Source organism: Balaenoptera borealis (genome assembly GCF_965194805.1).
Source record: "Balaenoptera borealis genome assembly, chromosome: 6".
Lineage (NCBI taxonomy): Eukaryota > Metazoa > Chordata > Mammalia > Artiodactyla > Balaenopteridae > Balaenoptera > Balaenoptera borealis.
The window spans coordinates 126,098,525-126,111,622 of record NC_138863.1 but is presented as its reverse complement, the minus strand read 5'-3'; the positions used below and the strand labels follow the sequence as shown (position 1 = coordinate 126,111,622).

Sequence of the window (13,098 nt, the reverse complement as noted above, 5' to 3'; positions counted from 1 at the left end):
ATGGAAACCAAAATTCCAAGGAGCAATGACTTCAAACTTCTAAATGACTTCCAACCTAGAATTCTATACCCAGCCAAGCTATCAATAAAAACAGAAATGGAAGGGACTTCTCTGGCAGTCCAGTGGTTAAGACTCCACGTTTCCATTGCAGGGGGCATGGGTTCGATCCCCAGCTGGGGAATTAAGATCCTTCTTGCCGCTCAGCGCAGCCAAAAACAAACAAACAAACAAAAAAACAAATTGGAAAACTGACTTCTCAGAGTCTGAAATTTCCCTCACGTGCAACCTTTCTCATGAAGAATGATTTGCTGCACCAAAATAAAGGAGTAAACCAAAAACAAAGAAGACATGGAATCCAAGAAAATAGGAGATCCTAAAAAAGAGGTTAAAGGAAGGTCCCAGGACAACTGGTATGTACTAGACATAAAGAACAACCAGTCCATAGTGAAGCAGATCAAAAATTGATAAAACCATGACAAAAACACAGGGATGGTAGAGAGATGGGGAAAGTGCCAATATGGAGTACTGGTAGACAGTGGGAGAAGTGGGGAGAGCAGTGAAAGAAAGTCAGACCTCATCCTTGTAACAGAAGGCCAATACATAAGATTGGAAACTGAGAAAGTACCAATTTAAGCTTGCTGGAATCTGGAGATAAATATCCAAAGAATCAACTAGGAGTTGAAAGCAGATGCTTCTGGGAAGGGGGACACACAGGGAGTGAGACATGTTGGCGGGGGTGCTTTTTTCTAAAGAAACAGGTAGCACCATTTGATGCTTTGAATTATATATTCATATTCAACTTTGATTAACTACGGAAAGTATAAAAAAGATTACAGAAATGAATCAAAATACCATCGTCTTTAATAAAAGAAGAGTAAAACTATTAAATGTCACTGATTTAACTCACATTTCCGCATCTTTAAAGATACAATACAAAACAGAAAAGCCACTATTTTCCATTGGTTAATACCTTCTGATTCTCTTCCACTTCGGTTCTAAGTTCTGAACTCACGGCTGTTTTTGTTATTGCTCTAAGGAAATAAAAACATTATCAGTGCTTGGTTTAGTATTTGATATAAAAGACTTCAATTTCCCTATATGAAACAACACATTGCTCCATAAATTACAAAAAACTAAATGGAAAAAACCTTAAACCTTTACAATTGATAAATATATTCCTCCTCTCAGATGTGTGTGTTTGTTCATTACCACAAGATATAAAACCAAGGAAAAGTAACAGTAATAGTTGCACTTTAATGCGAGTGCAGTTATTTCCAAGATCTTAGTTAAATATATGTAACTCTATTCCTGTATATGATCTCTACAGCTCACAGGCTAAGGATAATGTTCAATAAGTTAAGGCAGCAGACTGTTCAAGCTATTTAAGCACATGTATATCTTCAATAGCATGCTTGACTAAATGATAATGTACTATATGATTCTTAAGTCCTGTCTAAGAAGTATTTTCCCAAGACTAATAAAATAAACAAATTTATTTACAAAACATCTCATATCAGAAGTCAAAACACCTCATTCAGTGACTCAAGAAGAGGACTGACAATTATTTAAGTTTCTGAAAATGTGGCTTTTAAAACAGGTTTGCCTTGTATTTATGAGATGTGGAGGACCATTATACAATTGAAAGCAATAGCAGAAAAGCTGCATTCAAAATCTTAATCTGTCACTATGAACAAGTCAGCCTCTATGATTCATTTCCTTCATCAAGAATGAGTAAGATGATATATAAGAAACTCTTCAGGAAGAAAAACACCAGAGTCCATGCCAGACCCTAAGTTAGTTACATCTGCATACATTAAATTTTGTTAACTCATCTAATCCTGAAAGGTAGGTGTTGTTATTTCTGTTTTACTGCTGAGGAACGTGATTATTTACAAAGTTCACACAACTAGCAAGAGGCAGTGCCAGGAACACAACCTAGACTGCTCTCTTCAACCACACAACACAGGGGCTTGTCGCCTTCTCGGGAAGACAGGCCATTAGCAGTACAGTGCTGGTAGTAAGAGAACTTTAATTTCCTAAGCATTTTCATATTTTAATGGCTTCATTTTATGCATAAACATGAAGATAATTAGGCATATGTTAAAAAGAAGAATGTCTCAAAGCCTTATTACTCTACGTTACCTGGCTTTGGTAGGAAAATTTTGACTAAGATCCTTCATAATCACCAGAGCTAACTCAATAGGAGCAGCCAAGATTCGGGCAGCAGTCTGAAAACTTAGATCTGCAACAACATCAAACGTAAGTTAAAGTGTATTCATCTATAGCAATGAGAAAGAAATAGGAAAAAAGCACATTGATTTCCCACTATTTTCTTGGTAATTAAGAATGCCCTAGAATGACATTTCAAAGCATGCCCATGGTTGAATTGAAGGTTTTACTCACTTCATAGGCCCCTAGAGTGTTTACTGTAGCCGTTCCTTGATCTGCCTGCATAAACACTAAGGCACACACCAACACATTTAGCACAGGATTAATCCACCCCAAATTCTTTTCCTTCTTCTGGATTTACAACATTAACACAAAGTACAGCAAAAGACTTTAGTAAATTATGCTGGGAAAGAAAACCTTGATATATAGTTCTTTGGACCAGAAAAGCACACATATATCCTGCCATACTGACATGCCTTTAACATCCAACTGTGTAATAAATGTATACATATAGAAACACAAAGATTAAGACAAACTTGTTTCTAGTATTACAAGCTTATGCACCTGGTCACACAAAGAAAGATCTGGTACTCATCTATAAATATATATTACTCTGCAGAGTGTTATTTGTCTACAAAGGACTTTCTTCCTTTCCTTTCTAATAAATCAGGATTAATCACATGATCCTTAAAATCTGTGAATAAATACAATTAAATTCAAATTCTGTTTTTTTAAATACCATAAAATTTAGAATGATTCCTCTACGTTTTTATTACCTTGCAATTGCCAAACTTTTAAAGGTGCCATTTCATTGGTGCTCTCAACGAGATGCTTTCTGAGTTCTTTCAACTCTCCCTTCAGGTCAGGGTGCAGGTCTCTGAAGGAAACATAAAATCAATCCTTTTCAGGTGTTCTTTCTTTCCCAAAGCACATTTAGAAGTTGACCCCAAATTTATCTTCACAGCTCTCCCCACTTAGTAACAGGAAAATTCTTACAATATAGGAAAAATATTAAATTTTTCTTAAAAAACAAGTTAATATAGAAAAGTATGAGTTAATTTAAAAACCATAAAATTTACAGATTAAAAAATGAATCACTACAACAGCAACTCTCTAAGTTGGGGGAGGGAGAGGAGTGGGACTGAGAGTAGGGAACAGAGGGGACCTCAACTCTATCTGCTGTGTTTTACTCACCTTGGTTCTTTCTTTCTTCAAGTAAAAGAAGGTGTTATGTTGCAGGAAAAAAAACCTCGATAAACAATTCTTTGGTACAGAAAAGCAAGTACGATAGAAACAGTCAATCCTGGGTGGTGAGTACAGGGGTATGTTATATTATTCTCCATCATTTCCTGAATCTTTTTAATTTCTCAAAATAAAATAGGAAATACCCTGCTTCCAATCCCAAAATGAGTTTCTTTCAGCTACATGCTCGTAAGTCCTTTAGTCACATGAATATAATTCAAGCTAACCAAGACTATTGCGTTTTGTTTAGTTTTATCTTGAAATACAGTGCCTTCTATTTAAAGTTAGTAAAACAGAAGTTTTCAGAGGCAGAGATAGATCATTTAGATCAGACAGACAGATGGAACAGAGTAATTCTGTTTTTAACACTAAAAACTCAAAATTTCTTAAATGCAACCTGCCGAAAGTAAAATATTTACTCAGATCCTTCACCATCCCATCAACCCATTCCAGTTACTTTACTTTTCTTCATGATAAAAATACCTTAAAATGGGTCACTTACTTTAGATAGCTAAATAACTATTCTGAATGTCCAAAAAGGAAATCGTCTTCAATATTCTACATACTACCTTTGTGCTATAAACACATGAAATCATAATGCTATCCAAAAAACAAACATATAAAACATGAATATGAAAAGGGATTCTGGAAACCTGGATGCAGTAAAAATGGAACCTGACTGCATATTAATAAAGCCATAACTGATGTTCGACACAAAGAAATGTGCATTTGCACAGGATGAACTCAACATATGCACAGTCACTCAACATCAACAAAGTCATCTCTACTAAACTGTTAGTCTAGCTGTCACTTCACTGGGTCAAATGTTAAAGCTAAAATATATGAAACTGCACCTATACATACTATTTCTATTGAAAAAAAAAAAAAAAAAAGCACACCATAGATGTCCTAATTAAGATTTCCAGATAAAGCAGAATTCAGGGCTCTGAACAATGATCAAATCATATCAGAAATAACTACAACATTTAAAATAACAGCTAAGAACATTTTTCAGCTATAAAATTCTATTATGCTTTCATAAAATAGTTATGGAATTTTCTTCAAAAAGCCACTTCCTATCCTCTTTCATATAAAGTAAATTGTAATAAAATGTATTTCAACTGAACATATATAAAATCTACCACACCTCCTACTACAACTCTTTTGCAATTTTTCAAACTATGTTTAGCATAAGTAAATAGCTATAAATACAACATTGTAAATCAACTATAATTCAATAAAATAAAATTTTTTAAAAAAGAGATAAGAAACAAACAAGCAAAAAAAATAATAATAATAGCTATGACCTCTCTAACGTAAAATACATTTGGTTTTCCTCAGGAAAAGATTGCATAAAACAATTAGATTTCTCCTATTATGTGAATCAAAAAAATGGCATGTAACTTTATGCTATCAACTGCAAGGTCCAGAAAAGGAAATCAATTTAAGCCATAAGCAGGCAGCCATAGTATCATGTAAGAATAATGTGCTTCAGAATTACCAGAAATCATAAACTGTACTACAAACTAACTGGTCATCTCCTCGTATCAGATTACATACATAAAGTATTGTTGGGAGATCTGTAACTCATCTCCCCATATCAGATTACATACATAAAGTATTGTTGGGAGGTCTGTAACTCAGGCAGTAAAGAGAAAGATGATGCTTACAATATGAGGAAGCCTGGAGGTTTGAAGAGAATAAGACCCCTTTCCCAAAAGAATACACATACCTTAATCTTCCAAAGAGAAATCCTTGAACTTCATCAATAGGATCATTTTCACCAATCACTGTGGTGTTAACTTCAGTTCCTACAAAAGCACAGCAAATAACATGTCTAATCACTCAGATTAGAAATAAAAATATTAACTTCATAAAATCTGAAAAAAATTTGAAACACCTGAAACTATAATAGCATTTAAACTGTTGAATACCTCAACTAACAGAGTGGTTAACAAACAAACAGAATAAATGTGTTTTTGACATATCCTGTGTTCCTGGATAAAGAAAGAATGTTTTTCCTTAAACTTTGGAAATATTTACATGTTAACTATTTCAAAATTAATACCTTTAAAATTATGAATAACGGATTTTTCAATATCAAAATTCTGAGGAATTTGCAACTAGGCAACTTAATCCTAAATATAATTACCGAGGACAGGATGATGAAGTACTAGGCTATCTTCCATGTGCCAAAACCAATCATTTTTACTTTTACAACAAGCTCAAAAGACATAAAAAGAGTACGCATAAAACTTGTGGAAATAATGAATTCAAAACCCTAGAATATTACAACAGGAAGTATCCACAGTAAAGTGCAGAAAATAATATAAAAACATGAAACTGTTTGTTAATTATACGATGGCTTAAGATTTCACATTGGGTCACAAATTAATTACTATTTGTGAACTACTTATCATCAATAACAATAGCTACTACTTACTGAACTCTTTTGTGAAAAAAACTTTGTTAAATTCTTTACCTATACATCTTATTTTCTCCTCAAAAATACTTTAAGAGGCATATATCATTATCTGAACTCTACAGAGGAAAAAATTAGGACCTAAAGAATTTGTTACCCAACTTAGACATAACAGAACCAAGATTCAAACATAGGTTCATAATACTCCTAAATCTATTCTTTTTCATTAAAGAAACAAATTCCCCTTTAACTCATATTTAAAGAAAACAAAACACATTGGTCTTAATTGACAAATTCACCTTTCACCTGAGTATCATCCTTGGCCTTGTACTCAGTGCTCTTAATGGCCAACTCCACACCATAGCCAGAGAGGTAAACAGGCTCCTTCCTGGGATTCTGCAAGCAGAGCAAGTATTCCTCCATCACCACTCAGCTCTCCACGCACTCCCACCTAGCTCTTTATGCATCACAGCATACAGAGCCCGATCATGTGAACGTCACATAGCCATCACTAGGATTACACACTCAAAACATGCTTGAACTTCCATGGGAATCCTTAGATTGTGGATCCTGCCACAAGTGTGAGAACGGGAATTCCAAGGTAGAAACAAAACCAGACGAAGGGGGCTTCCCTGGTGGCACAGTGGTTAAGAATCCGCCTGCCAATGCAGGGGACACGGGTTCGATCCCTGGTCCAGGAAGATCCCACACGCCGCACAGCAGCTAAGCCCGTGCGCCACAACTACTGAGCCTGCGCTCTAGAGCCTGCAAGCCACAACTACTGAAGCCCGCGTGGCCTAGAGCCGGCGCTCCGCAACAAGACAAGCCATCACAATGAGAAGTCCACTAACCACAAAAAAGAGTAGCCCCAACTCGTCACAACTAGAGAAAGCCCGCATGCAGCAACAAAGACCCAAGGCAGCCAAAAGTAAATTAAAAAAAAAAATTTAAAAAAAAAAAAAAAAAAAACAGATGAAGGGATAGTGGAAAGGGCAAAGGTCACCAAACCATGTGAAGAAATGGAGAAAACAAAAAAGCAGTTCCAGGATCTACACAGCGTTGAAAACTGGTGAGGTTTCAAACCTAGAAGTGCTTTGTTGAGACCGTGTGTGTAAATGTGTGCGTGTGTGTGTGTGTATGTGTGTGTGTGTACATTTTTTTACTTACTTTAAATGTCTTCAGGCAGGGTTTGGGCTGACCTAATGTCACAGGCTTACCATCATCCTGAATGAGGATGGCCCTTTAAATACCAGCAATAGGGACTTCCCTGGTGGTCCAGTGGTTAAGAATCCACCTTCCAATGCAGGGGACGCAGGTTTGATCCGTGGTCAGGCAACTAAGATCCCACATGCCACGGGGCAACTAAGCCAGCGCACTCTAGAGCCCATACGCCACAACTAGAGAGAAGCCCACATGCCCCAACGAAGAGCCCGCGTGCTGCAACAAAAGATCCTGCGTGCCGCAACTAAGACCTGACACAGCCAAATAAATAAATAAATTTTTTTTTTTTAATAAATATTTTTAAAAAAACAAATAACCAGCAACAGAGCAAGGTGGCTCTGGGGGGGAGGGGGTCCAAAACTGGATATTGATAAATCTGTTTCTGCTCACATAAATTTTCATTTAAAATTTTTATTTTACTTTCCCATGGACTTAACATCCGATATTTACTGAGCTTAATACAACACAGAAACTTTAAAGGCCAACGATCTTTACATATAAATATTTTAAATGCTAAATGCCACACAAGGTTTCGAAAGCTTAATTTTAAATCAATTCTGCCTGATTTTACCTCTTTAGAAATCCTCCTTTTTCTATCAAATAAAAAGATGCCAGAAAGGGAAAAAAACGGGTTTGGAAAGGAAGTGAATTCAAGAATCAGTTCCATAGTATGATGACCATATTAAATCTGGACCAAATTAAATATAATTTACATGGTTCGTTTTGAAATAGAATGTAGGGAATTCCCTGGCGGTCCAGTAGTTAGGACTCTGCGCTTTCACTGCCCAGGGCCCCGGGTTCAATCCCTGATCGGGGAACTAGGATCCCAGGAGCCGCATGGCATAGCCAAAAAAAAAAAAAAAAAAAAAAATCAAAACTGAAATAGAATGTCAAATTTATACAGCCATTTTTTAGGCATATTGTTTTACATTTCTTCAGAAAGGCAAGCAAAGTACCTCCTATGTGCAAATAACAGATTTGATGAAAGTACTACACTTCCCAAAAAAGTAGTTCAAATCATTTTATAAAGGGGGAAATTATTAGCTTAAGTGCTAAGGTTGTGGTGGGCAAACTAATATTTAAAACAGTTATAAAATAAGTCAATACTTACAGATATGTAATGTCTGAATACGTAATTGATTTTGCCTGCATTGTTTTTTGATACAAGTTGTCGGTGGAACTTATAAAACTCCTCAGAGCCAATCTCAGAGTAGAAAATAACCACAGAGCTTTCAGGATGAGATGAGGGATATCTGTGATCTCCTTTGAACAATAAAGGTTTTGGTCTGAAAATAAATATTAAAAGCTTAAAATTGTTAACTTAAAAAAGCTTTTAAACATTAAAAACAATACAAAATGAAGCTACAGCAATGATAATTTAAGCAAACATTATAAGCATCTTAATATAAAGAGTATCACAATCTTAAATAGTTTTCAGTTAGTAAGAATACTGAAAACAAATAAAACAGGTATGAGTCTTATTTGTTCATAATTAAAATTAACGAATGTACATTATATAAATACTAACCTTAAAATGTAGACTTTGACTAATAATTGTTACCAATTTCTAGAGCATGGGGTAAAAAACCAGAAAAAGGATACACATCCAGCCTTCACAGTACTAAAACTTTAGTAAATTATTCTACCATATAAATAGAATGTAATTACCTTTTAATCTGAAAACCTAAGTGCAAATAATGCAAAAAAGCAGAGGATAAATTTTAGCATATAACTTCCCAATTACAGCATCTCCCTCCTCTATCATTTTTACTATTATGATCATCCTACTACTGCATCTAAAATTTAGGTTTTCCTCATAAATTTTAAAACTCCCCCCTCAAGAAAACTTCTCTAAGAATGACATCAAGATATTAACAGATCTTAATGCACAGACTTTATGACCTACCAATCCTTCTTAAGGAGGTACACCTACACGTACTAAGTGGAAAATGCCCCTTACAAAAATAAACCTACCTACCTGTATAAATTTATAACCACAGAAAAAAGTATAAAAGGATATATGCCAATCCATTAAAAATAGTTACCACCTCCCAGAAGAGGAGACATTATCACTCTTTTCTTTATAAAGGTCTGCATTATTGTAACAAATTAAAGAAAGAATTTTTCAAGTCAGTCAATTTTGTTTTCCCCAAGGGAACAGCACTTTACCATGCAGCCAATTTTGAATGTCCATACCTCACCCCGAGAGAGCTGAACGCTCACTGAGTTTCTGGTGATCACCCTGAGGAAAAAGCACTCATACCATTTGGTGGGCAGAGGACAGGTGCTGAGCAGATCATCTCACTAAAGAGGAATTTCCCCACCTAAAACACCCCCTGGCACTTCTGGTAGAGCAGGGCAATATCACAGAGAGAGATAACCGTTATACAATTTATAACAGCATTAGAGGACGTACAGAGGGGTTACTGCCCTAGGCAGACAGCAAGAGGTACCTATTGTTATTTGTCCACCACAGGAAACCTACCTTTAAGCAAAAAAGTCAGCCCACTGATTACCAATTTAATATTCAAATTAAGCTTGCAAATTTCTTAAATAGTCTCCTTTGTCTGAAACTAATACTCTCCTGAGAGATCATTATCATTAATATCATTACTCCAGGCACTGGCTTTAATACACAGAATATTCTTTACTAAGCTAAAGACAAAGCCTATGTAATCTCTCTGATACAGTCATTACTAAGTAACAATAATAGTAAGTACTCTTATTATCTCTATTTCGAAACAAGATGAGGAAAGAAAGGTTATGCAATTTGCCTAAATTCACAAAACTATTGTAAGTGATGGAGCTGGGATTTAAATCTAGTTGGTCTGGTTCCAGAATTCACATTCTAAACCACTATACCTACGGACCAAAAAACCCGTAAGAAAAATCAGACGGTGGACTTGATATAGAAGAAAGCACAACGAATGCATGACATTTAAATAAAGAAACACACAATCTACCTTTCAGAAGCTGTTAGTAGAAGAGTCTCAAGGGTATCAAAATCACAAGTCCTCTTTCCATGCACTGAAAAAAATGAATTACATCCTTCTGGTGGAGGTTCATCAGCTGCTATCTGTCATTTAAGACACAAGACATTTTTAAAAATAATTTCTAACCAAAAACAAGATGAAAACATGAGTATTCTAAATAGGTAATAAAATGATAATAAAACAACATCAGGGACTTCCCTGGTGGCGCAGTGGTTGAGAATCTGCCTGCCAATGCAGGGGACACGGGTTCGAGCCCTGGTCTGGGAAGATCCCACATGCCGCAGAGCAACTGGGGCCGTGAGCCACAACTACTGAGCCTGCGCGTCTGGAGCCTGTGCTCCGCAACAAGAGAGGCCGCGATAGTGAGAGGCCCGCGCACCGCAATGAAGAGTGGTCCCCGCTCGCCGCAACTAGAGAAAGCCCCCACACAGAAACGAAGACCCAACACAGCTAAAAATAATAAATAAATAAATAAATTTATTAAAAAAAAACAAAACAAAACAACATCAGTAAAAGCAAAAAATTAACATCTACCGAACACCCATTATGTGACAGAAAGAGCTTTATGTTTCACTGCTTTCTTTGTATTATTTCATCTAGTTCCTCCCAATATCATTCCATGAGGTAGGTGTTATTATTATCCCCAAAATAGAACTTTAAAATTCTATCTCAGAAGATATCAAAAGATATCCAGGGGGGGACTTCCCTGGTGGCACAGTGGTTAAGAATCCGCCTGCCAATGCAGGGGACACAGGTTCGAGCCCTGGCCCGGGAAGATCCCACATGCCGCGGAGCAACTAAGCCCGTGCTCCACAACTACTGAGCCCGTGCACCTAAATCCCGTGCTCCACAACAAGACAAGCCACCGCAATGAGAAGCCCGCGCACCGCAACGAAGGGTAGCCCCCGCTCGCTGCAACTAGAGAAAAGCCTGCGCACACGCAGCAACGAAGACCCAATGCAGCCAAAAATAAATGATTAATTTTTTTTTAAATGTTAAAAAAAAAAAAAAAGATATCCAGGGAACACAGTATGTACCTTGTAGAAAACTAAGCTTACAAATGTCAATTGTAAGTGTCAAAGTATAACAATGCAGTCCTAATTAAGTATAATACGCAGATTAATGTGAAGCCCCTCCTGAAACAGGAAGAATGACACTGAAACTACAAAACCAACGGGGCCTAAAAAAAAGAGTACAGATGGAAAGGTAAAATTATCCAAGGAGCATGCTAAGATATTTAAAGGAAAGGCTGAATGAGACGTGGGGTATGTTTAGAGTGAAATGCACTAACGCCCAGGCACAATGAGATAAGTTCACCTGCAACTTAAATGAGAAGCACACTGAGAAGCATGAGTGTATAGAGACAGGAAAAGGAAAGGACATAATGACAAGGTCTGGGTATGCACTGATGTCATTTATGTGATATATTCCTACTGAATGACCTTTTCTACTCCTGGAATACAAATAATTAAGAAAAGATGAGGAGAAATGGAAAGCTTGCTATGAAAAATTAATATTAAAACTTTCCATTACATTTTTCTTCTTTTTTGTAAATTATTACAAAACTTACAAACTTGTGTTTGTAAGAAGAAAGAATAGTACAGTAAACCCCTATGTACCCATGACCCAGCTTCAGTAATTATCAATTCATGGCCAATCTCATTTCTTCCACCTTCCTACCACATTCCATTGGATCATTTTGACACAAGCTCCAAACAGCATTTCATTTATAATGTTTCACTATGTCTCAATAAAACACAGAGGGTTGTTTTTTTTTTTCTGGCCGGCCGCACGGCTTGCAGGATCTCAGTTCCCCGACCAGGGTTTGAATCCAGGCCACGGCAGTGAAAGCCCAGAATCCTAACCACTAGGCCACCTGGGAACTCCCAAAACACAGAGATTTTTTTTAAAAACATACTACCATTATCACACTTTTAAAAAAAGTAAAACAATTCTGCATTGATGGCCACCGGCAGCATAGTTTTTCAATCTTCCCAAGTGCTCCCATAAAAACAAAGCAAAAATGAAAACAAAAACCAGTGGACCACATTTATGACAAAACTAGGTGGAAGGAAATCCCCATGATACAAAACACAAAAATGACCTGCGGTTATCAGAGGCCATGGAAGCAGAGGGAAACTACAGAGATTCTGATGATCCTGAAAACAAGAAAACCCCAAAACAGCCAAAAGGTTTTCACTGGAAAGTATGGTGGGCCAACGGGTTTTGTTTCACCTAGTACAGGTAAGCACAAGGCAGTCTGACCACTGTGAACTCATAACTCACAGGCTAGGACTCCCTTCTAGGAAAGGGCTCCACTCTAAGGAGAAACTGTTGAGGGCAGAATAAAACTCAAGTAGGACAGAGATAAAAGCCAATAAAAGAAAAAGTCCAAATAAAAGTGCAAGAGGGGAACAGAGCCAGGAAATTTCAAAAAGCAAGCTCCCTTTCTTTTAAAGCCACCCTATTTTAACATAACATAAAATCAACAGAATAGCGAGCCACGCCGACCTCCAAAAGTTAAGGAAAACTAATTTCACATCAAATTGAGCAGAAGAAGTCTGTGTCAAATCCCATACAAAGCTATTGCAAGAAAAGGGGAGAGGGGAAGAACAGAGTAACACCCTTATTCTTATAGACGAGTGCTGTACAAGAGAAATTTCTGTAATGATAGCAGTCTACTGGGAATTCCCTGGTGGTCCAGTGGTTAAGGACTCAGCACTTTCACTGCCGGGGCCCTGGGTTCAATCCCTGGTCAGGGAACTGAGATCCAGCAAGGCCCTTGCTGGGGCCAAAGAAAAAAAAAAAATGTATAGGGCAAACAGTGTAAGTTATTCAACAGAAAAGAAAGGGATAGAGGGAGAACCTATAAATTAAGAGACCACCCACCCCCCAAAAAAATTAATAAATTTTTTAAAACTGGGCAAGACTAAACTCTATTGTTTGGAGATGAACTCTTGGGCAATGAAATGGTTTTTTTAAAAAAACAAAACAGCAAATGATTCCAACAGAAGAAAGTGATTCCTTCTGAAGGGCAGAAGTCAGCTGTGA

The 13,098-nt window shown here is 36.8% G+C and overlaps 1 protein-coding gene across 3 annotated transcripts in view; it reads right to left on the bottom strand.

Annotated features, from left to right (window-relative positions):
• The window catches only part of UGGT1 (UDP-glucose glycoprotein glucosyltransferase 1), a 120,174-nt gene that overhangs the window by 93,093 nt on the left and 13,983 nt on the right, over positions 1–13,098 (bottom strand). For all 3 annotated transcript variants that reach the window (XM_082396610.1, XM_082396611.1, XM_082396612.1), the window contains exons 5-11: positions 10,018–10,130; positions 8,166–8,340; positions 6,133–6,229; positions 5,144–5,222; positions 2,946–3,046; positions 2,143–2,242; positions 971–1,031 (exon numbers count right to left, since the gene is read on the bottom strand). In XM_082396610.1, coding sequence (XP_082252736.1) covers positions 971–1,031; positions 2,143–2,242; positions 2,946–3,046; positions 5,144–5,222; positions 6,133–6,229; positions 8,166–8,340; positions 10,018–10,130 — 726 coding nt within the window. The remainder of the gene's footprint in view (positions 1–970; positions 1,032–2,142; positions 2,243–2,945; positions 3,047–5,143; positions 5,223–6,132; positions 6,230–8,165; positions 8,341–10,017; positions 10,131–13,098) is intronic.